We start from the raw sequence: 25,773 nt of genomic DNA on the forward strand, positions 1-25,773 counted from the left end.
AATCACTGTGCTGAGCCTTGGAGTGCACCATGCTGCAGAGCTGAGCAGCAGCAGGGCTGCCCGGGGCAGCCTTAGCTGCTGGGGGTGTTGCAGCCCTCACACAGGACCTGCTGCTGTGCACCCAGAGCTGCAGGTTCCTCCTGGCCTCTGCCTAGAGCCATGCTTCCAGGCAGCAGCACGAGTTCACTCCTCTCTGTGATTAAAGTATTCCTTTAGTGTGTAATCTTCTGAACCTGCCTTCCCCTGCTAATCACGGGTTCAGCTTACCAGGAGGTCACTGTGAGGGATGGAAAGCAGAAGCTTGATAAAGGTTTGCAAGGCATTGTCCAGTGCATCATCCCCGTACAGACGGAAGACCCCAAAGTTGACGTAGCTCCCGCTCAGTGCAGCCTTCAGCATAGAGAAGCAGATGGAAATCCCCTTGAGCTTCAAGGCATAGACTTGATCCTTTGGGACCTCCCCAAGTGTTAGGATGCGATTTCCTGCGTGAGCACAGAAGCAGACTCAGTATTTCATCCAAACCCTTTTTCCCCCAGGGAGCAGGGAAAACAAAAAGTGGAGCCATAAGGAATGACTGAGGAGTCAGCAGGAAGCATCAAAGACTCGTTCCCCCAGCCAAAGGTTAAGGAACTCGCTGCAAGTTCAGTGTGGCTCTTCCAGGAGCCATGGCAGAACGTGACCGCATGTCACTTTGCTGTGGAAACAGGACAGCAGAAGGACAGGCTCGCCCATGTCACCTTGCACACTCACAAGGGGCTCAGCTGGGCTCCTGCTCCTTGCTGGCATTTTCTTCCTCATTTTCCACGGCAAACACCCTGCCCTGCTGCTCGCCTGCCTACCCAGCACCTCAAGCAGAAGCATCTCCCTGTATCTAAGCATGCATTCAGCAAGCAGGCTGGCACTGCTCCCCAGCCCAGGCTGTCGGAGCTGGCAAGGGCCCCAGCCCTCCCTCCCTGAGCAAGCAGAGCACTCAAGGGCAGAGCAAGGCTGCCCAGATCCCCCTGCACACTCACCATATGTAGTTATCATTTTACTCGTCTCTCGGAAGAGCAGGATGCCATTGGGTGAGGATACATCGAACTGCAGCCGTTGGGATCTAGTGGAAAGACAGCATAAATTAGGGCTTAAACACACCTGGCAGTAAACCCAAAGCTGACATTGGAGCACCTTCATGTGCTCCCAGGGATGCTCCCGAGTTCAACAAGGACTTTGGACAAAGGCCTGCAGGGACAGGCCAAGGGGAATGGCTTTAACCTGCCAGAGGGGAGACTGAGAGGAGCTCTTAGGCAGAAGCTCTTCCCTGTGAGGGTGCTGAGGCACTGGCCCAGGGTGCTCAGAGAAGCTGTGGCTGCCCCATCCCTGGCAGTGCTCAAGGCCAGGTTGGACACAGGGGCTTGGAGCAACCTGCTCTAGTGGAAGGTGTCCCTGCCCGTGGCAAACCATTCCAGGATTCCTTGATTCTATGAAAGTGCCCTGGTCTGGGAGAGAATCCTGCTGCTCATTACCAAAGCGAGACAGGACACAAGCACTGAGGGACAGAGCAGCTCTGCTGTCACAGAAGAAAGGGCCTGTATTTCACAGACATTAGGAATATTCTGAGCTGGAGGCTGGAATCCTGTCTTGGCAATAGTCACTTGGCTACTGTACACAAACACAGCCAACATCTTGGAAGCAGCACTGTAGGGCAGGCTGACTGGCTCCTATTCATAACACAACCAAGAATTCAGAGCTTGGCATTTTATCCCCTGCAGTGACTAGATCTTACAACTGAAGTTCAGCACGGTGTCCAGTTCACCTCCGAGACAAACAAGCGGATGGATTCCACAGGATTGTCTTACTGCAAAGACACCCCTGCCCTGGGGTAAAGTCTCCCAGGATGGACTCCCAAATGACTGTGCCTGAACCTTGTGCCCCTTCCTCTCAGCTGTAACAACAGCCCCTTCTTCTCGGGTCGTGTGCTGCTGGCTGAAGGCCAGAGCAACATCTTGGCAACCTCCCGCCGCCAGCTCAGCCAGCCTGAGTGATGTGAACAGCATCAGAGGTACCTCTCTGCTGGCAACAAGAGCTGATGCTCTAAAGCAAAAGTGCTCATCTGGCTGCCAGAGAGAACAAGGCTCATTTGAAACACAGGCTTTAAAAATTAACGTGAGCTGCCTGCTTCATCTTGTACTGCTGTCCTTGGAAGCAGACACTAAAGGAATCCAGTGCTATTGATCGTGTCTCTGGTCTGAGTCATGAGATCTGAAGCATTCGATTTTCTTCTCTGCTGACACAGAGCCAGTTTCCCCCGTCCCCTTCGCAGCCTTCACAGCATAAATAACCCAAGTACAGAAAACACAGCTGGGCACTGACACCCCCCCGAAGGCTGAAGCAGCACAGACACAAATCCCTGCCAGTTTTCAGAGGCAGCAGGTTCATACCTATTATGTACCAGCTCAGCCATCAGTTTGAGGACGGGTGTAGTGCAGGCAGGGTCATGGTACCAGAGCTCAATGGCCCGCTGCAGGATTGGCATGTAGGATGGGTAACTGCAGGGTGAAAGCTAAGGAATGCTGTGGCTTTGCTTGAAGCAAAAAAGGTCACAATTTCTACCAAAAAGCTTATTTTTGTGTACTGCACCCATGCCTTGTGAAGCAGCTTATTTGACAGGGTTAAACAGAGATGCTGCTTGCTGGGGTCTGCTTTATCACACAAAAGATGAGCATAATTAAAAACAGAACCTCTTCACTGTGCTGAAGGAGTTGCAAACACAATTCTTATGCTAGGACAAACAAGAACCAAAAAGGTCTTGAATGAAAGGGAAGCCAGAACCAAAGATGTGTCAGTGCAGACAGCTGACCTTCCCTAGCCTTGCGAGCTCTTTGAGCAGCTATGCTCTCACCAAAAGGACAAAGACAAGCCAACTGCTGTTGGCTTTGGTGAGCAAGAGAAGCAGCTTTTGTTGCTGCCGGGAAGCACGCATCCCATTAAAAGCCTTTGTGCTTTGCAGGTCAAATCTCTTTAGGTCCACTCGCAAAAACCCCAACAGTTCAGCTTTGAGCAGACTTCTAGGTTGACTTGGTTACAGACAGACCTATTTTAGGGCTCAGAGACAGGATACTGACTACTATACAAGTGAAGAGAAACCCCAGTCAGAGTTCAGCAGGGAAAATAGGACATTTGGATGCAGTCAGCCAGAGTTCTCCCTACTCTGAGGGACTTGATGACTCAAGTTTTAGGGCAATAGAAGGATACATCCACTCAAACAGCATCATGAAGCTGGTCTTGGCATTGAAGGCAAAGGCTATTCCCCTCAAGTCTCTCACCAAGCCAACCAAAGTTCTCTGCATTGCAAAACAAAAGAGATATTAAAACTTGACACACGTATGGATCTCTCCCTCCCTGTCTCCACCAGCCCAGCTCCTCCCATCCCAACAGGAATACAGCCTTCCTGTGCTGGATGCCAATCCCAGGTTAGACATAGTTCTTCCGCTTCAGTGCCTCTTTAATTTGAGCCAGTGCAGTGACAGTACTGGGGTTTTTCATTCCAAGCAGAAGGAAAGCTGGCTTCAACTATCAACTTCACCTGCACCCCAAAGGGTACAAGGTGCACCACTGCTTCCCCATACACTGACAGGAAATCCCCCATCCCTCCAGCATCTACTTGTCTCATTCAGAAGACAGAATGGCTCTCACTCTGCATGACTTACTTGTTCTCTCATGTCTGCCAGAACTGAAAACATCAAAGCCCCTGAGGGAAACAGCAGGGAGAGCATGGATAACAGGGAAGGTCCTGCCCAACTTACTTTTGCCTCTTGTTCATTGAAAGTATTTGTACTGAACATCTGTGCCACAGTCTCAAAGGCAGCTGTGAGGGGAAGCATGAACTGCTCATACTGATCTTCATCTTCCCCTGAAAGAAAAAGAAAAGCAAGTCAGGAAAGCGGGAGGTAAGAAAGGAGGAAGCAGAGTGCACGTCCTTGACCCTCACTCCTGCCTAACCCACAGATCAGAGACCCACAGACACAGGTCTACTGATGCCAATATCCAGGTTCTAGACAAGGCTTAGAACAAACTGCCAAATCAGGAAAACACTGGGAATATTAGAAGGGAAAATTTCGCCCCAGCCTTGGTGCCATGTACCTGTGGACTACTTGTACGCAGCGACATGGCATCAAACCCACTCTCAAGCATCTCTCCCGCTTTTACTTATCCCATTTGGCTTTTCTCATTCCCAGCATCCTTTCCCGAAGGAGCTCACAGCTCACAGCAGAGCCTGGCACCCAAACCACAGAGTTCTGTTCTGGTTCCCAGGAAAAGACCCCAGTACCTAAATCCACCATGAGAAGACGCCCAAGTGCAGTGTAGAATGTAGTCCGACACCTCATGTCAGTCAGGTTGGACTGATTGTTAATACCCAGGAAGGAAAAGTGCTCACTCTGCAAAGGGAAGAGAAGAGATGGGTTAAAGCGGAACCACCACCTCGAATAGGCTCCTGGATTGAGGGCTGAGGAGCCCTCATTCCCCTGGCTGATTCCCAGCTGATGCAAGGATGAGAAGCAGGGAGGCACACACCACATCTGCCAGCCATCTCGGAGAACATACCACCAGAGGGCAACAGGCACCGGGCCCTGCCCACTGGCAAAGCCAGCAGGGCTACCTGTCATCTTTCATCTTGGAACTCCCCAAGACCAGATGAACAAGGAAGTCTTGCTTTGCCTCAGAGCCGAGAAGCAACCTGCTCTCCTTACTCATGGGACCCTGCAAGCATTAAATTGCTGAAAACCCAGTTACTCTACCAATGTTCTCCATGGAAAGAGTAGCCCCAGATGATGTGCAGTCTGAATGCAGCTTCTGGACTAAACACAGGACATGAGACTGCCTGCAAAACATCTCCTGGCTCAAGGAATACAGTGCCTGGTGCAACTGGTCAATGCAAACCTTCTGGATGTGGTGCACGAGATGACCACATGCACCCAGAGGTGAGTTAGAAATCGGACACTTTGCTGCTGGCTTTAGTTGCTCAGTCTGACATTCCTGATTTCAACCAGCGGCCCAGATGTGCACAATGAGTACCACCACACTGGAAATACCCCCACAGTGGCAGTGACCAAGGTCCAAGGCTGCTATCCTAAGCACTGCAAGCCATGGCACTGCTTCCAAATCAGCACTTTCAGAATGAAAGCAGGAGCAGTGAAATGCTGTTATATTTTTATATATATATATATATATATAAAATGCTTTAAGTTGCACAAAGTGCTCACTGCCTGGCTGCAGCAGTACCAGCTATCTCCTGCATTTCTCTGGAGACGGCTCTTTCACTGGAGAGCAGAGATCCCCCCATTAACACCTTGGGGATGAAAGGTACCACATAATTACAGCCACTCCAAATGGAACAAAGAGAGATGGAACACAGCGTATTTCCTGGATCATGCATGGCATCTAGTAGGATAGAAGCATCTGGGAGACAGAGAAGCTTTAGGAGTGGGTCCAGGTGTTAAACTGAGGGGATTATCTCAGCTGCAACAGGCAAATGGAGGAGGCTGCTGTGGGACAAGAAGCAGGAGATGGAAGGACTCACCGTGTGATTGTTCAGCATGAACTGTACGGCGCTTAGCTTCACCAGCTTTCTAACACTGCTGTACGTAAATGGGGTGTTAAGGAAGCAGCAGAGTCAGCAGAAAACTTCTTACAATGCTTGCAAAGGCAAACCTGGAAGGGGACTTATGTCTGTATTATTGAATATATTTTAGCCTCAATTCCACTTGTTTCAAGAGCAACTAAGTTGCATAAAGCTCTATTGCAGAGACCTGCAGTGACCATTTTTATTTACTCTGTCAGGAAGAACAAGCAGAACACCATAAGACAGAGTGTAACAAATGAAGTGTGGATGGAAAGCTACAAAACAATTATGGCCCAAAAGAAAAAACCTACATTATAGCCATCCACTGCAATTCCACAGCTAGATTTACATTAGACATCAGGCACAAGTTCTTTCCTGTGAAGGTGCTGAGGCGCTGGCACAGGGTGCCCAGAGAAGCTGTGGCTGCCCCATTCCTGGCAGTGTTCAAGGCCAGGCTGGATAGGGCTTGGAGCAAGCTGCTCTAGTGGAAGGTATCCCTGCTCGTGGCAGGGGATTTGAACCAGATGAGCTTTAAGGTCCCTTCCAACACAAACCAATCTGGGGCTCTATGAGCCTAGGTAAGATGCTGACCAAGTACTCGCACTCTCACTCTGCTCTTCTCACTACCCAGAAGATGAGGTGGGTCAGAAATCTGTTCCACGCAGAGTGCTCCTGTTCCAGCCGAACATCTGGGTCACTCTTCCCCCATCCTGAGGTTCAAGTGCTCTGCAGACCCAACAGCTCTTCTGAAAGGATATCCAATGGAGAGGTCATTGAGCAGCTGCAGCGTCTTGGAGGTGATGGGCTCACACCGACCCCAGTACTTCAAGTTGGTGATGCTAGGAAAGAGGACAACAAGGATGATCAGAGGGGTTTGCTTGGCTTCCCCTTTGCTGTGCGGCGGATTCTTCAGTTCAAGAGTCACCCAACATCATCAGCTCCACCCTCCACCGAGACCACAGACATCACAAGCCACAAAATATCGGTATAAAATTACTGTACTTACATTTGGTTGACTAGAAAATTATCCTTCAGATAATCTTCACTACTTGGGTCCCAAGCTACACTGGCCCATACCCAGGCCCTTGGAATTCTGTGGCACTCCAGGGCTGGTTTCTGCAGCAAGGGTAAGAGAATTCTGCGGCAGTGACTACATGCAGACGTATGCAATTCTGCACCTGCACCATCCACTGTCAGCTGCAGAATTCTAATAGCCCTTGCTCCTTCCAGGAGAGCCATTTCACCCCTTGGGGACAACGCATCACCCCCATGCATGTAAAGATGGGGGTGATGCTATAGAAGTTGAGGGGGAGCTAGTGGCTGCAGCTCACCAGGCACATGGCACTGGGTGTCAGCACTGGAGCTACTGAATTGGTTCAGAAACACTAATGGAGGCTGCTGAAGCCATGACAAAAAGCCAGTGGACAGGTTTGGTCCAGAGGAGAGCTGCCAAGAACAGGCCAAATAGGTGACTACCAGAGTGGAGGAGTTTTAAGGAAGGACCTGCACTACTCTGGGACTGAACAGCACAGTTTGAAGGAGCAGTCCCCTCCCCATTGAGCTTTCGTGGCTGGTGATTGCCAATAGTCAAGTGATAGGGCATGGGTGCTTGAGGCTGTCCCCTCCCTGACTGTGGTTTTACTGAGCAGACACAGCAAAGAGAATCCATTCTCCTGGTGTACAGCTTATTGTGGTGGCTCCACGGTGGATAAATCAATCCAGGACATTGCGCGTGACTCAGGCCCTGACAAAAGCCCACGTTCTCTCGAGTAACCAAATGTTACTAGGTTTAGACTGAACAACACTCCCTCATATGCCAGTTTTCCTGGTTATACCTTCAAACAAACCCTGGAATCTCTGATGCCTGCATCAGGAACACTTACATTTTTCCTATGAAGACGCTCAGGACCATGGTCTCATCATTCAGCCCCAGGACCTCTGAGAGGCGGCGGTAGAGCTGGAGGGGGGAAACAACACAATTAAAAGCTGCCAAAAAACCAAGTTCTGATCAAAGGCTGTCCTTCTCTTGCCCTCTCTTTGCAGCACGCATGCCTAGGGGGGTGCACATCTGGGCTTTCCCAGATCACAACCTTCTCTGTGTGTTGACTGATCTGATCCAGACCAATACTCACTCTCATCACTGCTACCTCTTTATATCCCTCATCACAGCAGGTTCAGGTACTGTACACAGAACTGGAGCACTTGCTTTGCCTAGGGAAAGGCGGTATCACTGTGCTCCTCCATCTGCAGCTTCATGCAGTATCTTAAGTGTATTTATCTGGAACTCTTATGCCCCATGTCACATCACTGCTCTAAAGTCTCTGGTGTGAGGAAGCAAAGCCATATGTGACTGGAAAGGAAGAGAACCTGACTGGAGTGATGATGCTCCCATTCTTTACATGTTCTTTATTTAGAAAAAGATATTTCGCGTCTCTAAAGAGACACCAAGGCAAAGTCCAGTACATCTACAATTGCCTTGTGATGAAGAAGATGGATCTACACTTTGGAGCTGAGGAAGCAAGGCACAAACGCTAAGCTCAGGTTCCTCATAGGTGTATGAGGTGGTGCAAACTACACACTTCCACAGTTATCAATTGAAGTCACAGCAGAAACCCAGCAAGTCACAAAACTCAATACATGTCTCAAGCTCCAGATTGCTGTCATAGTCATGGGCTCCTTCCTGACACTTACAGAACCGGATAGCTCAAAAACAGCTCAGAGTTTGCAAAGGTAACACTGGACATGCATCTAAACCACCTGGCACAGGTCTGGAGTGTTTGCAGCTATAAAGAGGAGACAAATAATGCCACTTGCTCTCATTTTAAAAGGGTAGCTATTATTGGATTTTGCATCACCACAGAGATGCAGCCAAGAGGACTGATTACCTTGGAAGACTTCTGCACCTGATCTCCAATGTAGATCTTGCGGAACTGCTCAAAGAAGCTCAGCATGGCAAGCTCCAGCTTCTCATTCCCTGCCTGTGCCAGGCGAGAGTCCGTCAAGTTCATCAGCTGCAGCACCCTGCAGAGAGGGGAAAAACACACCTTGGAGATGGACACAGAGAGAAAGGAGGGATTTCTGCTGTTTCCAGGCTGTGTACAACAGTATCTGTTATCTCCTGTGGGCACTGTGGGCCAAGAACTGATAAAACTGGTAACAAAACTCTCACTAGGGCATATTCCTCTTCAGCGCAAGGCCATTGTAAGGATTCCGTATCCCTTTTAACAGGGATGCAAGGCCTTGGATTTAATTTGCTGCAGAAGTGACTTTCAGGTGCTTTAGAGCACTGACCCATGACTGGTCCATCAAAGCCACCTGAGCAATGTGCTCCCTTCACAAGAGCCAGACTCTAAATGACAACCCCAACTTCAGCAGCAGCACTGCTGTGACCTGTGCACAGTGAGCAGGCCTGGCTGGCAAGGAAGGGGTGGAGGGATTTGAGGTAACACATATGCAGCAGAGCAAGGGAGCAAAAGCAATGAGATTCTTTTTGGCAAGTGCCACAAAGCACAAAGTGGGAAAAGATAAAACATAAAAAGACTTCTCTGAACATCTCTCATATATGCTGGCTCTGAAGTAGCTGAAATATATGCAGGGTCTCACCATTTCCCCTTCAGTAACTCATCAGCTACATGGGAAGCCAGGGCTTGACGTTATCCATTGGCTCACCAACAGGCCAGCTTCCACACACTCCCAGTTACATCCTTTTCCTACCCTAGCTTCCAAGCGGAGCAATTTGGCTCTGGAGCAGAAGGCACTCAGTGTGACTCAAGGTCATTCTACGTGTTCTCACATCCACCAAATAAAGCTTGCACTGGAGAGGATTTACAATCCCAAATATCCAGCATGGGTCAGATGATGTGTTAAAGCTATAGGAGAACTACAATATTCACAGTGTATTTATCACTTTGGATCATTAACTAGGAAAAAGACTTTTCCCCCCACCCCAGCAAATAACCATCGTGCATTTAGTTCTGCTTCAATGCATGCAGTTAATCCTGGTGTAATCCCCCCCCTCTCACATGCTCTTCCCCTGTCATTCTCTTTCTCATGACCCACATCTCCCAATTTAGCCAAGCCACAGCAGAAGGTTGCTGAATGGCTCCAGCCAGAACCCCAATCTCTTCCTTCAGGATGGCCAATTCCACACTTGCTCAGTGACAAGAGGGGAAGAACATGGTGGCAGCTTCAGGAGGGCAATTCTTTTGTGGTCTTCATTGGTGGTGCAGCTAGAAAAGAGCATCCCTACCGACAGACCAACTCGCCATCCATCGCATCCTGCTCATCCGTGCTGGCAAAGGAGACCCTGCCACCGATCACTGCCCCGATGATATAGACGAGCCACGTCAGGCGCCCTGTAACCAACAGATACATCACAACCAGCACAACACGAGGAGGAAGCTGCATTTTGTTTTGGCAGAGACAGGATTCAGAGGGAGGATCTTTCTGCTTTTGTGCCCATCTATACCCAAATTACTCCGTTTTCCACTTGCGGCATGGCTTTGCTAGAAAGGAAACAAGAACGTGAGGTCTGCCTGGAAGATTTCATTACTTTAAGCTATTCCACTGCAGCAAGACACTTGTAAAACTGTGTTCAGGGTGTTTCAACACATGTAGACACCAGCAGGCAGTGTTTATTCTTCCAAAGTACGTGTGGCTGGTGGAGAAGACAACCTCATGTGGAGCTTTGCCCACACACACAAAAAGAAATAAAGAAGTGCTGTGTTAGATCAGACAATATTGCTTCAGAAGGAAGAGGAACAGTTTCCACACCTGTGCTGATGTGCCTAACTCCTCCTCAGACGAGGAAGCCAGCTATGTTATTAGAGAAGGGGCATAACACAGCTAAACTTTAGCCTCCAAAGGAACTGTTTCTTTACAACCAGGATTAAGCAATTCCCAAACCAACCAGCCAGGCAAGTACAAAGCCTGCGTGCTGAATGCACCAATGCTGTGGACATCCTCCTTCATCCTTCAGACACTGGCATCAGCTGAAAACCTCACTCCCAGTTACTCATTACCAACAATCAGCTGGAGGTTTCTGTCCCATACTCAGTGAGGAGATTCAAATGAGCACTCCACAACCTGCCTCTGACAAAAGAGGGATGGGGCCAGGCAGTGCTGACCACCTCTGGATGGGGGAACATCCTCAGAACTCATCTCTGAAAGCCTGGGGAAGGACATGCTACATCTCCCCCAAAAAAAGGAATGGAGTCAGTTGTAGGACAGCAATATCTTCAGCAGCAATGCTGTGTCTGTCCACAGCCAAAAATATTCTACACCTTATGAGCATCACTGTGTTTGTGAGATCTGCCTCCCAGCTTTGGGTGCAGGGCTTTCACCATGAGTGCAGGCTTCTGACTGGGTGTTCAGGAGAACAGGCAACCTACTGCAAGCTCACAGGCCACAGTTCTCAAACACGCTCACCTTCTTGTACAGCAACGTCCATGGGGCTGGCGGTGGCACTCTGCAGCAGCTCCTGGTAGGACTGGGCTGACTGGTCAAAGAGCTGCACGAGCAGAGCACAGGTCTTCTCGTACTCGCACCGGCCAATGGTGGACAGTTGATCTAGCTGCTGCTGTACAAGGCCAGTGTCATCCAGTGGATCCTCCAAACCATCCCTAAGCAGCAGGAAAGCAGATTAGAAAAGGACTTAAACTATAGAGATAGCCTAACCCATACAGAGAAGGACCTGGGGGTGTTGGGTGACTAGAAGCTCCTCATGACCAGGCTTCAGTGTGCGCTGAGACCCCAACACAAGAGGGACGTGAAGCTGCTGGAGTGCGTCCAGAAAAGGCCATCATTATAGCCATCCACTGCAATTCCACAGCTAGCTTTACATTAGACATTAGGCACAAGTTCTTCCTTGTGAAGGTGCTGAGGCGCTGGCACAGCGTGTTCAGAGAAGCTGTGGCTGCCTCATCCCTGGCAGTGTTCAAGGCCAGGTTGGACAGGGCTTGGAGCAAGCTGTTCCAGTGGAAGGTGTCCCTGCCCATGGCAGGGGTTGGAGCTGGAAGAGCTCTAAGATCCCTTCCACCTCAAACCATTCCAGGGTTCTATGGTAACATAAGCTTATTTCTATCATGTAGAAGATGCTTTCTCAGCCCTACAATTCCAATGATTTAAGTCTCTGCCTCTGCTATTTGCCAGGATGAAGAACTGCACCAACTGATGCAATCATCTGACTGATACTGTGACCATAAATCAGCACAGCAGTGGCTCAGGTGCAAAGGCCATTGGGACCTGGTATGAGTAAGCTCTTCTTACATCTTTAACATTCATCCAGGTCTTTGAACAGAACATGCAGTGCCAAGAACAAGGTCTCTCTCTGGTTGTCTTTGTCTAACAAAGCTTCCCATCTTTCTCAGTATTTTATTGCTGTTTCCTCTAAGTACACAAACCCTAACAATAAGTTTATTGCAAACTCCAGAACCAGCTAACCCTGCTGTTAGACACCTAAAAGGGGATAAGCTGGTCAGTCTTCCTGAGGAGAGGCATTAGTTTACTCTGTTTGATCATTTGTCTTCATCAAACACAAACACACACAAGGTGGAATTCATCCCACACCAGTTCAGGTACTGAGAGTCCTGTAGGCTGCACTTACACTTAAAGGGAAAAAAAAGAAGATACTTTTAGGTATAGTTTTGCCATCCTACAGCAGAGGTCTAACAACTGAGTCACACTTTGTATACATATTCTCTCTGCTATGATGGCAGTGTAAATGGTATGCTGCAGATGTTTGATAACAGGTAAGATGAATTCTACACATAACCAGAGACTGCTCAGATCAATCTCAGCCATTGGAGATTGAGCAAGATCTCAAAAAACCCAGCTTAAAACAAACTTCAGAGGCAGAACATGCAGTTTAGGTGAACCAGCCTTAGGAACCAGTGGTGACTCCCAGAACTTCCTGCAGCCATACCCATTTCTAAACAAGAATTCAGAATGGAAACACACTGGAGCCTGCTGTGTTAGCCTGGTGCTGGCAGGCAGACTGCTGTCATCCCTCTGCTCTGCTTACCTCAGGATGATGTGCACAGACTCCAGCCTGGATGTGATGTAAGCTTTTGTGACTTCTGGGGTGTATGTTTCCAGCATGTGAGGCTCTGTGGCTTTAACGTAGGGCACTGATGCAGCCAGGCGCTGCCACAGGCTCAGCAGATAGTGAACGCTGTTTGGGGCGAACTCCCAATGCTGCAGGAGAAAGAGAGGGCGAGGAAAGCAGGGAGGAGAGGGCGAGGAAAGCAGAGAGGAGAGGGCGAGGAAACCAAGTTATGATCTTGGTTCCTTCACACGGGTTATTTGGACTCACACAGCACAGACAAGGCAGTACCTAGCAGCTTTAATACTGTGGGTGTCAATGTGAGCAATGAATTTTACACCTGAATGCAACGGGCATTATCAGCATCCAGTGAACACTGACAGACAATCCTTAGTTCCTGGGCTGTGCAGCTGAGCCTTTGGTCCCAAATTGCTGCTGAGCTCATGCTGTAGCATGCTGCGAGCAGCTCCTTCAGTTGAATGTACAGCTTAAAGCTGTTTCCCAGATAAATATTAAGATTAAAGAGACAAAGGCATTAAGCAAGCTATACAGTTTCCTTGACCACATTCTGTGCAGGGGTGCCGTTACAAGCTGTATCCACCAGTGGAAAACATAGCGGGAATATGGCATGTTAATTGTATTACATGCAACCCCTTCAACTGCATTTTAATAGTGATTGATACTCAAGTCTAAAAATAAGTCTTATTTAACAAGCTGGGTTTTTTCCCTCTGCTAGGACATGGGAAGGCTCTGGAGGCACAGCAGCTCTGCCTTTCCTCACATCCTGCTCCATTCAGGAGGATTTCAGAGAATCATCAATGCTCCTCCACAGGGTTCTGCCAGAGCCTGTGGGGCTTTGTGGTAAAATAACAGCAAATTACAGGGCAAAGAACAGCCAAGAGGGTTGTGATTTTGTTTGAAGAGAAGACAAAGGGCATGAGCACCCCTCGAGGGTGAGTAGAACCACGCTGTACCTGCAGGCTGGTCACGGTGAAGTTGGCAATGAGTCGGATGACCTCAGGGTAGTTCTCCACCTTCACCAGCTCTCCCAGCTGGTAGTTGCTTTTCAACCGGGCCAGCAATCGGCAGAACTCATGGTAGTTGTTTGGGTCTGACAAACTCTGAGAGGAGAACAAGAGGAGAACTGAGAAGCACTCCCAGTGCTTGGTGGTCAGCTACAGGAGGTGCAGAGTGATGGTGGAATGGTAGGAAAAGGAAGAGAGCAGCAAGATGAAGGTGCTGAAGTGCTGGCAGAGGGTTCCCAGAGAAGCTGTGGCTGCCCCATCCCTGGCAGTGTTCAAGACCAAGTTGGATGGGGCTTGGAGAAACCTGCTCTAGTGGAAGGTGTCCCTGCCCGTGGCAGGGGTTGGAACTGGATGAGCTTTAAGGTCCTTTACAACACAAACCAGTCTGGGATTCTATGTTGCACCCTTCACTCCAGTGGCACAAGTGGGACACACACATTAGAAAGTATTTTTGGTGAAAAACCATGATGCTGAGTAAGCAAGGACGCAATTCCACTGCCTGCGTCCAAATACTCACCTGGGGGTTTTCCAGTATTCGTTTAACTCCATCCACGAGATGAGATAAGAACTTTGCTCTCTCTGCATTGTTGAAGAGAGATCTGCGCACAGAGGCTATCTGCACCAGGCAGGACAAGACCTGGAAGGGGCAAAGAATAAAGAGAAAGGAAGGAATCAGAGCAATAAAGTGAACAGCACATTTCCTTTTCATGACATAAGGAATCGTTTCAGTTCTGCTGCTCCTTTGCATGCTCTGGAACAGCTCTTTCTCTTTGCGGTTCTGTGTCATCTGGGTATGTCAAAGGTGTGTTCCAAACTCTGCTCCCAGAAATGCTGGGATTTCTTCAGATGGAGAATACAGATTGCATCAGACTGAACATACCCCCGGATTGGCAGGGAAAGCTGCTGAACTTAACTCAGACTTGGAGAAGTATCGCTGGAGACAGAATGAAAGGCAGGAATAAAAATAAATGAAGTTGGTCTCAACCCACCCTCTGGAATTTAAATCCAGAGTGAATTCCCAGGGTGCCGCTGCAGTAGTAACAGGGTAGCGAATAGGATTTGGAAGAGCAGCAGCAGTTAGCTGGGACTGACACCCTGCAAGCCTTATCCAGAGGCTAAACCTCACTCCCTCTGACCAGCGCTGACTGAGAAGTATTTATCAGACAGGGCAACGCCTGGCAGGCAGGTCTTTTTTTAACAAGAAGAAATAATCCATCTTTGAGTTCAGTTGTTCTATTGGCCACTTCATCCAACTGGGACATGGCCTAGTTTGAAAGCATGGAAGGAGAAAGTACATTCATCAGTTGTGCTCCCTACCTACTCGCAGCATGGTTTTAGGATTGACTCAGCAGTGCAGTGGCAATAGCATCCCTCAAAAAGGGGTGGCTGGGAGAGCGAGCAGGCAGGCTCCAAGCTAGGAAAGATAAGGAAGGGGGCTGGAAGCAAACAAGCTGCTCTTAGGTCAAACCTAAACCTGCACATGCATCAAGATACAAGCAGCAGCACTGGATCCTTTGTCGCTATGGCACAGCGCAGTGTCATCAGTGTGGAGGCAGCTGTATGAAGCCAACCTAAGGCATTTCAATCACCAGTAAGTCTCCCAGATGAATCCTACACACACTGCTTGGTAGTGGAGTCTGTAAGGGAAATAAACACTGAACTTACCAGAGGAGAAAACGAAGGAGGGATGGAATGATAAAGATCAAAAAACAACTGAAGGGTTGAAGAATCCAAGAATGCTGAAAGAGAACAGAGCATTATACTGAGGACACCTTCATCTACTGCTTTCCATAGGTGTAAAGCTCAGCTTACTAACCATGGCATGTGTACTGTCATGTGAAGTACCACTCTAGAGAACATTCCCAAGGGATATGACATTTTTACCCAATTTCCTTTCCTAGATATGAAGTAAATCTGCTGGTACTTGATGCTAAGACAAAATTACAGGGAGATATTTTAAGCACACAATCTGTGAAACTGCCTGCAAAGTGACTGGTGAGAACAGCAAGGATGCTGAGAGCAGGTGCCCAGTCACTTGGTACTGCCATTTCTAAAGCAGCCCAACCATTTGCTGTTTCCTGAATTGGCAGGTGGAAGACTGGAAGGGCAGAGGGTGTTTTTATAGCTCAAGAGAGCCAACCCCAACTGAATTGCGTTTGTAATGGCACTAAGGAATGGCTGTTTATTGCAGTACAGCAAGGGATGGAGCAGGTCACCCCTGCTCTCAGCTGCTGTGGCGTAGATCATAGCCAGCTTACCTGATCTCCAACTGGTTGGGATCTGCACAGTGCAAAGATCATCTGAGGACTCGTCTGTTGATGTGCCAATGAAATCAAAGTTCAGGCAGTTGTGTGTGAGCTTAAGCAGCTGCATGAGCAGCCCGTGCTGGCTCTCATCATTCAGGTTCAGGTTCTTCCCAGAAGCCTATAAAAGACATGGGATTACAAAAAGGAAGAAGAAATCAAGGTGACAGCTGAGTCTCAGGCAGTAATTTAGCTTGAAACAGGATGTGGCAATCATAAGGATCATATGCCACAAGCGCCAACCCCAGTGATCACATACTTTCACAGGCAGAATGTGTATTTACATGCTTTATCTTCACAGGAGATGGATAAACAGCACTTTCTTTTTCACTCAGCTTGTACTGCACAGGAGCAAAACTAGCCAGGCTTGCCAGCATGCAATCATACCATGAGATTCCAGAGATAAGGAAGTTCTTATTAAGGTTAAACACAAGAATGCATTTCCTGCCTGAGGAGCACTTTGCAGCAGGGAATCCTGTTGCTCCACCTACCCCTCCTACAGAAATGAGTGCCTTCATTTCTCCTGCACAGATGATCTGCACAAACCCTGCTCTGGTTACACACTGCCATGGGCAGGGAACACAGGGATACTCTCAAGTAACACAAAGAACTCAATGGACATGAAATGCCAGGTCATTTCACTGCAGCTGAAATGCAGCATTTGGGTCTGGACTCCAGGGACAGGCCAGCCTGTCTATGCTTTGTATTATCACTCTGTACTTAAACCAAACCAAAAATCCCCAAACTAATAACAAGAAAATAAACCCCAAAACTGCAGTCCTGATCCAGCTCTGGGGCAACAGCACAAGAGGGACCAGGAGCTCTTGGAGCGAGGCCAGAGGAGGCCATGGAGATGCTGCGAGGGCTGGAGCAGCTCTGCCCTGGAGCCAGGCTGAGAGAGCTGGGCTGGGGCAGCCTGGAGAAGAGAATGCTCCTTAAGGGGAGCCCCCAGAGCAGCTCCAGTGCCTAAAGGGGCTGCAGGAAACCTGGAGAGGGGCTTGGGACAAGGGCCTGGGACAAGGGCCTGCAGGGATAGGATAAGGGGAATGGCTCTAACCTGTCAGAAGGGAGATTGAGAGGCGCTCTTAGGCAGAAGAGCCCAAAGCCTGCTACCCAACATGCAGCCCCAAAAGAGATGCCAAATGACAGTTTCCTTACCTGTTTCAGTAAATTGCATGACAGCGTGAAAATATCAAACAAAGATGAATCACGGAAGGAAGAGGCTATTTTCCTGTGCTTGGTCAGTGGATGAGTAGTATCCGCCTGAGCAGAGAGAAAAGCAATGCTTAGACCTGAGGGGCAGAGGTGGAACAAGACTAGCAGGACACAGTGGAGCCTTGGAAAGCCCTGGGACACCCAGGTCTTCCTCCCCAGCGCAATGTCACACCAGTTGGCTACTCCAGGGGGATGCTCTGTGCTATGGTTCTTCCACGGATAAAATCGTATTATATTGCTGATGAGAGGACTTTCCACCTCCAATACTAACAATGCAGCTTCCCTGCACCCTGCCTGACAGCAAGGGTGGGTTTACTCTCAAGTTCATTTCAATCTCTTCCAAAGCAGGATCAACAGCACTTCAGTCATTTTAGAAACTCCCAACACTGCCTTCTAAAGTGCTCCAAACTCCTGAGAGTTCAGTCCTACCTGAAGCCCTGGGCAGACACATGGTCAAGTCCCAGCAATCCTAATTCCCCTCCTGAACCTGCACAGATGAGAAAAAACTAGAAGGAGAGTTAACCACTGCCAGCCAGTTTGGACTTTGCTGTATCTATCACAGCAATCTTCAGTTCTGGACCTTTCACTGTAGCAGAATAAAAAGGTGAGACGAGATCCAAGAGGCAAATCCACACAAACTGCTTTATACTGGATAACAAAGTCTCCAGCTGGTTCAAGCAGAGGCACACAAAGTGAAGCTCCACTTTCCTTATGCTTTTGTTACTACACCTCTTTTAACCTTAAATATGCACCCTTCTCATCTAGCATTCCAGGAGTCTGCAGCTCTAACCACCGCAGACCTCACTTCAATGTATGAACCATCACAACAACCCCATGGAGGCTGCAAACACTCCTGTCTCATACTGCAGGTGAGAAGGAGAAGCCCTGCATCACCCAGCAACTGGTGGCAGATCAGAACTGAACCTAAATTGCTCAGGTGCTCTAATGACTGAATTACCATCCCTCACCTCCTGCTATTGGATTTTAGGCTCTTTCAGGAAATGCTCATTATTTCCTCTCTCTGTGGTCACTGCAGATCTCACGTGGATCTGAGCTCATGGTGAATAAGCATTTCTCTTTTTCTTCACCAGGAGGCCACGTGCCTTCCACCAGGGAACTGCTGCAGCACAGGGGACACTCAGCACCTCTGGGCAAGCCTGTGCAGTACTCACAGGATGAAAACTGAGACTTCCCAACAGTTACCAGCACTCCGCTTTATTTGTTCTGGGAGCTTATGGAACAAGCACCTCAGCAAACAGAGCTCGAGGAACTTTTGTGCAGTGCAGTTGGGAGTTTCACCAGTTACCAAGAAAAGCCTGAAGAGAAGCCCCATGAGGGAGCTTTGGGGTGGGTTTTGCCATGTACACACACACAGGACCACACTGATGAGTGGGCAGGTTGGCACATTTATTATTTTGCAAGTAATGGCAGTTTTAGACTTTCCCAGATGAGTCACTGAATGCAGCCCTGAGCACTGGCTGGCACAGAGCACAGTCAGGAAGGAGTAGTAAACTGTGGCAGGTTTGATAGCCAAGAGCCTAGGAAGAGATTTCTGATCAGGCTTTAACTTCATTGCTTATTCTAGTATCAACCTGTAGAGACTGGAATTGGGATAGGTGCCAGGTTCTGTGCTGCCCATCCTCCTGCAAGCAGGAATGTAGCACTGGACAAAGATGTTGATAGAAACGGAACCACTTCTAGAGGTCATCAGACTTGCTTCTATCCCTGATGTAGGGAGGTCAAGGACGAGCCTCTGTGGAGATGGAGCTGGGATTGTACAAAAGCCTGGGCATGGAAATGGTCACAAGGTGCCCAGAGAAGCTGTGGCTGCCCCATCCCTGGCAGTGTTCAAGGCCAGGTTGGACACAGGGGCTCGGAGCAATCTGCTCTAGCAGAAGGTGTCCCTGCCCGTGGCAGGGGTTGGAGCTGGATGAGCTTTAAGGTCCCTTCCAACACAAACCAGTCTGGGATTCCATGATTCTATCTCAAATCACATCAAAATATGGGAGAAGATGGAAGATGCCAGTGAAACAAAACAGTTTCTCAGGACAGGAGGTTTCAGCATCTCACAACAGTGACTGGGTAAAAACAACAAACAAAAAAGAACACCACCCAACACAACATCCCCACACCAAAACCCCAACCAACCCCCAACACCACACAGCAGGACACAACAATATGAATGAGAAAATTGGGACACTTACTTCACTGAGGAAGGCTGTAGCACTTACTTGATTAATTTCATTAGTTAGTTGGGACAGGATTGTCACTCCTATGATGCAGTGCTCTACACTATCCTGGGAAAGCAAAGGGACAAGGAATGCAGTTAGCAGTGCCAGGGGGTTATGAAGTTTCACCAGCATACAAAGACCTTTCTGCTTGGAGACACGCTTTTCTACAAGTGTTTTACCTTTGTAGTATTGTGACTGGAAAAACCCCACGAGCAACGCCAAAAGAGAATTTTAAACATGCTTCTGAAATGCAGGATGTTGTGAGCAATGCAAAGGGGTCTGAATAGTTGGGTGATAGAAGGTAATAAAACCAGGCTCCTTTTATTTAACAGTTTAATTGACCATTTTGTGCCCGAGCTCTGAAAGGGTTTGTTTTCCAAAAGTCAGTTTCATGTTAGCAGAGGCTCTGTGGGAACCTGCGCATTAAAACTGCCAGATAAAAACTCTAGGAAATAAATCCTCCCCTTTCTAAACTCCAGACCTCAAACACACAAGCAGCAGCTGACCAGGTTTCTCCAGCCACCCTCCTGCCACACAGAGCCCATCTGCCCTGAAGAGACTCCATTCTCCACAGCCTGCTCAGCCTTTGCCTGCACTGGAGACTCCCAACAAGGGGCCAATTGTGAGCTGAGCCTGTCACAGACACCTTCTCTCTGGGAACATTAATCCATTTATCAACTGACTGAAGAGAAACAACCTGTGTTGTTCCTTTGCCCCAGTTTCTGTTCTGTAACTAATAAATGATGTTTCCTTTCCCAGCTCCACCTTGCTTTGCAGATCCTCAGCTCAACTTGGCTGCAAGAGAGAAACTGAGGCATACTTAGGCTTGGGACATGGCCACTTCTTTCCTGGACCAGCTCCTGATGACAGTCTTGGTATTTACATGATAATATCTGATAGAAGCCACTGGCAAACCTTGCTGAACCACAGCTTTAAAATCAAGGGCAGCCTCTTGTACACTAGAGTAGCCAGAACAGGAAACCTGAGCAGGCAACCTTCCACCTATACAGTCTTTTGGGTTGGGAAAGAATCCCTTACACTGTGGTGGCAGCATGTATGTTTATGAACCAAGAGGCTTTTAAAGACAATTTGAAACAAGAACATGTTTAACAACTAGTTTTGAGCTATATTTTGTTACAATAACTCAGCTAAATATCAAACACCATTTCCAGGCATGTGTCACCCTTGCAAGTGAAGGGAAGCAAGTCAAGCATGGCACATTATTTCCCTCCTAGACAATGAACCCACGTGTTTACCATTTTGCACTCATCAGCAGGGTGTACTGAAGCTTGAAAGAAGAATTGTGCAACTGGAACGCTAGAAGATGGGTCTTAACCATTGCATACTAATGGTGGCAGCATCCAGAAATAAACCCCTGCCCCACCAAGCTTCAAGCTGTAAACCACTGACCTGTCCTGCCAGTTGTCAGCTGCTCAGCCCTGGCAGTCACTATTCCACCAACAAATGCCCAGATGAAGGGCTGCACAGATACTGAGGTGCTAAACAATAGCTGGAAGTGCACGGACTTGCAAATGCCACAAGGTATGTATTCATCTCACAAAGAAAATCTGACCTGTAAAAACCTTGTGACATCTGTGATCACGTTCCTGAAGACATATTCATCCTTCTGACAGTCAAACCAGCCCAACTTTGTGATCCTGGCATACAACTGGATTAGTGCTTGCGTGACAAACGTTGCCAGCTTTGGCCTCGTGGCAAGGTAGTTGAGCACATAGTTCCCTGAAACAGAGAGAAGTATCTGCAGAGGAAAACTTGGCAGAAAGGATGGAGATGATAACACTGCTTTAGGAAAGCAGTGCAAAAAATAACCAGTAGTGGGTCAGATACAAATATTGACCTTTTACTTGTGACTTTAAGATATGAAAGCTGCGGAACAGATCTGGAAAGTGGTTAGAAGCAGGTGAGAGTTCTGCCCTACGAACCCTTGATACAGAACTCTTGATACACAGAAATGTTCCTTTGCCTTTTGGGCATCCTGTACCTCAGTATGTCTATGCAAAGCTCAGTATGTTGCAGAAACCCTCCCAGCCATGGTGAAAGCCTGCAGGACATTCCCATTAGTGTGATTAGAAGAACTGAGGCTTGCACTTACGGATATCTATTCGCTGTTCCAATGGTAACGGGTTGTTTGTGCGTGACACGAGCTTGGTAAGGCAGGTAGCTGCCAGCAGCTGGGAGTAGGATGACTGCAAAGAGAAAGCCAGAAAGCAAAACACAAGGAAGAGTTTACTGCACATGTCAGATCAGCAGCAATGCTGGGGTTTAAGCTAATTGCTCTCTGGAAATTTGAGTTTAAAGCATTCATTTCATTGGTAAATCTCAGCACTTTCCATAGCATTTATTCTGTGTGTTTAGAGACACTAAAGTAAATCAAATTAGTGCTTGAAGTGTTTAAGAAAGAAAGAAAGAGCTTTCGAAAAGCAGAAGACAACAGAACCACCACTGAAGGCAGGAGTAAACTGCAAGCATCAAACTACACCAAGTTACCTTAAACACCTGCCTGGAAAAGCCCACTTGCCCTCTGAGCCATAGGAGTATGTCACCGTGCCTTAAGAAGCATTTACAACTTCCACTTGACCACTAAATACAGGTTAAACTTTGTTTCTCCCAGCACAGCACAGGACCACTGAGCTGTAACCTAAGTCAGACTCACAGATGATGGCAACCAACCACCTCAAAGTCTGGCTGTATCTGATTCCAGATCACAGCCAGGGAGACGACAAGCATTCTGTATGCTCATTTCTGGAATATACACACTGCAGAAAGCTGAGTATCCAAGGTGCAGGAGATCCAACATTTCCAAGGATAACGGGGACAAAGTCAGATCCAGACTGAATAAAAATCCCCACAAGCCTCTGGCAGGGGTCAGAGGGGCAATGGATCACACACAAAATGAAACTGGGCTCTAGGAGCTCCTCTAATTATGTATCTATCTAAAACTTGATTTGTGCTCAGGTAAACCAGTCATTAGCTCAAACAGAAAAGCTTCAGTCAGTTTGGTTTGGACTTCAAATTGAACCAAAAGTGGAATCCTTTGCTGTGTGTACATTTGCTCAGCCTGTTAAACATTTTGTGCTGATGCAAGGTAAGAACCCAATGGCCACTTCAAAGAAGAAAGCTGAAAGCGCCAGGCAGGATTTACTGCTGGCACCTCTGACATCCTTTCTGTTACACTAATTCTAAAGCACATGATCTGATTTTCCCTGTGTTAAACTGCTGGATTATTAAGACAACACTATAGGAGGGAAACATTCCAATGACACATTCCAGAAGCAGCACTGCTGGCTTTATCCCCACTGCACCTCTTTACACACACCATTTTCTTCTCCCCAAAGCCTCCAGAGCAGGCAGTGATTCCCACAGCCTTTGAAATACCACTGCCATAATAATGTTTTCAACTTGAAGCTTGCCTTGTCTCATGGAAGCCTGGGAAGAATGCAGCAAGGCCACAAGACATGAGAACCATTTGTAGGAACCACTGCAGCAGCAGAATTAGCCATCAGAGCCAGTGCTTTTTTTGGCACAGGCTGCCTATGGATTGAGATACATGAGAGCACAGTAGGTATGGAGTATAAACACTGCATATCACACCTTGAGGCTGTTTCCCTTATCAATGCCCAAAACACCAAGACACCCTCTGGACAATTATATTGCTTTACATACACTCCCTCTTTCTAGAAGCAGCTGGCACTTGCTCAGGCAGTCGGGGCTGTTGGTGAACTCAACCAGGGCTTTCTCTGCCTGCAGCCGTGTCGCAGTGTCTGTGGTCTCATAGAGCTGCTTGCACAGGTTCTCTAGCTGGGCTAGGCTCTGGAACACAGGAAAACACAGCAGTCAGAAACAAGAGGGGTTACAGTTTAGTTATGCAGCAGTTCAACCCGGGTTATAGGGATGTATATACATATACACACATACAACTTCACTGTTTACACAAAGGAAGGGAAACACACCTCACCGTGTGGCTGCTGGGGTCTGAAAGACCTTTTACACCTCATTCTGCAACAGATCACCCTAATCTGGCTAACTGAAGGGAAAAAACCCCATCCTTATGTGTCAAATCCCTACAGACTTCATTTATATTCCCTTTGCAGGGCATCATAAGGGAAGATTTCAGCATCCCGGGAGGCTGGAAGGATCTTGTGTTAAATTTTCACACTCAAATACCTAAAGCAGAGCAGAGCAAATGAAGAATGAGATGGAAGCCTTTGAGCAGCATCTCTGTGAACACTTCTGAAGGGAAATAAAACTACCAGGCAGATTCTCTGTGCTCAAACAACTGGAAAATACTTGCCATAAGCTATGATCCAGGCAGATGGTTTCCCCCAGTGAAATCTTGGGTCTCCTAATGAAAAAGTGACTTCCCAGATGGACAGAAGTATTCCCTCGGGTTCCTGCTGCTACATTAATGAGCAGGTATTTTCACCTGCTTTAGGGCTCTGTTCTGAATTTCCAGAGGTGAAGCACTACAAGCTCAGCAGAACATTTGTGCTCTCTATAAGGAGGATACATTGGCTGCCGGGTTTCACTTCAGAGGAGAGAGCTCTGCGAAGCCGAGTTGCTGATGGGGTCAGTGGTGGCTCCACTCCTATGCAAGCACAGCAGCTCCGTGCCAAAAGCACACACAAGCTTTGGAGGCTTGGATGCTGAGATGATCATTGGATAAGACAGTGTCAGAAGAAACACAGGGGGGACCCTTTGCAGATTCCCTTACCTTGAACCATATTCCAGAGCTCTGATTTGTTTATTCTTTGAAGTAATCACAGAATCCTGGAATGGTTTGGGATAAAGGGAGCTTAAAGCTCATTCAGTTCCAACCACCTGCCACGGGCAGGGACACCTTCCACTAGAGCAGCTTGCTTTAAGGTCTCTTCCAAACCAAACCATTCCAGAACTCTATGATTTTCAGTGCTGGCCTGGAAAGCTGGAGATCTTCTGCACAAGGGGCAGCAAGGAGGTGGGGATCATTTCCCTACAACCACTGGGCAATACCTGCTCTTCCAAGAAAAAAATACTCTTTCCTGTAATGATTATGCAGGGCAGGAGCTCTGTGTACTCTAGATAAGGCCTAAAACATGAGCCAGCAGTGTGTGAAATGGGGAGACTCTGGCATCCTGCTAGCACTGCACACAGGGGCTGTATCACCAGTGAGGTGAGGAGCAAACCAGCACCGAGGACAACTACCACTGACGCAACCTCGTGGCTATTGCTCCTTGGAGAAGGAACAGCCCCCAAAACTCTTAGGAAAAAGAACCGGGTCCTTTGCACCTCAGGAAGGCAGGAGGTGGCAATGGGAGCTCAGGGGAGCCCATGGGGATTCCCAAGTGTGGGGCAGCACTTGGGACAGGATTTTGGGAGAAGTGCTGAGTCCCAGGAAACAGCCTCAAGTGGCCAATAGCAACTTCCCTGCCAGCTCCTGGTCTTCCAAATCGCTCTTATCCGCTCCTCACAGGACAGCACTAAAATCCCAGGATTTTCCTACAGCTGCACACACCATATTCCAGCAACACAAACTACCACAACCAAAGTACTTGATGCAACAAAAATTAAACCCCACTTGGTCCATTTTCTGCCATACATCACACTATAAAGGCTAAATGACAACCTGAACCACCGGTCATCTCCCAGCTAGGAGCACGTGGCTTCAATTCATACTGAGAAGCCTAAACTGCTGCAGAGCCTCTCATCAAAACCTCCAGGGATGGAAGCTTTGCTGCAGCCCAACAACCTGCAGAGAGCCGGGGGCTCCTTCTACCAAAGCCCTGCATGAGCAAAGCTCTGTCCACCACAGGCTGCACAGTCCAGAGCAGGAATTCCCAATCCAGCCTCCCAGGAACTCTGCATCACATCAGACACTGAAGAAACAAGTTTTCCTTCATCGACGGCACCCCTTGCTCATGGCCTCAGATATTTGTGCACTGAGAGCAGCTGTGAAGCTCGGAAGAAAGAAGTAAAACCCTAACCCATCAATCTCGTTTATAGTACAAGCTACAAATGAAGCCCTTCACTGCTCACTGTTTTCCCCGTGGTGAAGACAAACAACGTGTGATCATCTTTAAAATGATAAATACTACAAGGCGAGTAACAGCTACCTAAAAGGAGTCCCGGGGGAAGGCTGCAGAATTGATCCTATATTACACGGTTGCTTAAGCACCGCTCTTCCCATCCAAGGGCTGCAGTAAGCTCTGGGCAGGTTTAGTTCATCAGAGTTTGACTTGGCCACACTGAGAGTTCCCATTTCAGAACACCGAGGAAACACACACTGATGTGCTTGAGATGGCAGAGGCAGACAGTGAGCAGGAGCCAAGAGCCAGCGCTGACTGCTCGGGGGGAGCAG

At 48.2% G+C, this 25,773-nt stretch overlaps 1 protein-coding gene across 1 annotated transcript in view; it reads right to left on the reverse strand.

The window, feature by feature from the left end:
* Positions 1 to 25,773, reverse strand: part of XPO7 (exportin 7) — a 37,520-nt gene that overhangs the window by 4,518 nt on the left and 7,229 nt on the right. Inside the window, exons 2-23 of the mRNA XM_080634685.1 lie at positions 23,103 to 23,249; positions 21,532 to 21,625; positions 20,992 to 21,158; positions 19,419 to 19,484; positions 17,131 to 17,235; positions 15,928 to 16,093; positions 15,335 to 15,408; positions 14,187 to 14,306; positions 13,619 to 13,765; positions 12,624 to 12,796; positions 11,030 to 11,223; positions 9,852 to 9,957; positions 8,488 to 8,623; positions 7,486 to 7,559; positions 6,337 to 6,441; positions 5,561 to 5,618; positions 4,310 to 4,418; positions 3,786 to 3,892; positions 3,235 to 3,323; positions 2,421 to 2,528; positions 1,014 to 1,096; positions 268 to 482 (exon numbers count right to left, since the gene is read on the reverse strand). Coding sequence (XP_080490811.1) covers positions 268 to 482; positions 1,014 to 1,096; positions 2,421 to 2,528; positions 3,235 to 3,323; positions 3,786 to 3,892; positions 4,310 to 4,418; positions 5,561 to 5,618; positions 6,337 to 6,441; positions 7,486 to 7,559; positions 8,488 to 8,623; positions 9,852 to 9,957; positions 11,030 to 11,223; positions 12,624 to 12,796; positions 13,619 to 13,765; positions 14,187 to 14,306; positions 15,335 to 15,408; positions 15,928 to 16,093; positions 17,131 to 17,235; positions 19,419 to 19,484; positions 20,992 to 21,158; positions 21,532 to 21,625; positions 23,103 to 23,249 — 2,643 coding nt within the window. The remainder of the gene's footprint in view (positions 1 to 267; positions 483 to 1,013; positions 1,097 to 2,420; positions 2,529 to 3,234; positions 3,324 to 3,785; positions 3,893 to 4,309; positions 4,419 to 5,560; positions 5,619 to 6,336; positions 6,442 to 7,485; positions 7,560 to 8,487; positions 8,624 to 9,851; positions 9,958 to 11,029; positions 11,224 to 12,623; positions 12,797 to 13,618; positions 13,766 to 14,186; positions 14,307 to 15,334; positions 15,409 to 15,927; positions 16,094 to 17,130; positions 17,236 to 19,418; positions 19,485 to 20,991; positions 21,159 to 21,531; positions 21,626 to 23,102; positions 23,250 to 25,773) is intronic.

Source organism: Psittacula echo (assembly GCF_963264785.1).
Source record: "Psittacula echo genome assembly, chromosome: 25".
NCBI classification, from domain to species: domain Eukaryota; kingdom Metazoa; phylum Chordata; class Aves; order Psittaciformes; family Psittacidae; genus Psittacula; species Psittacula echo.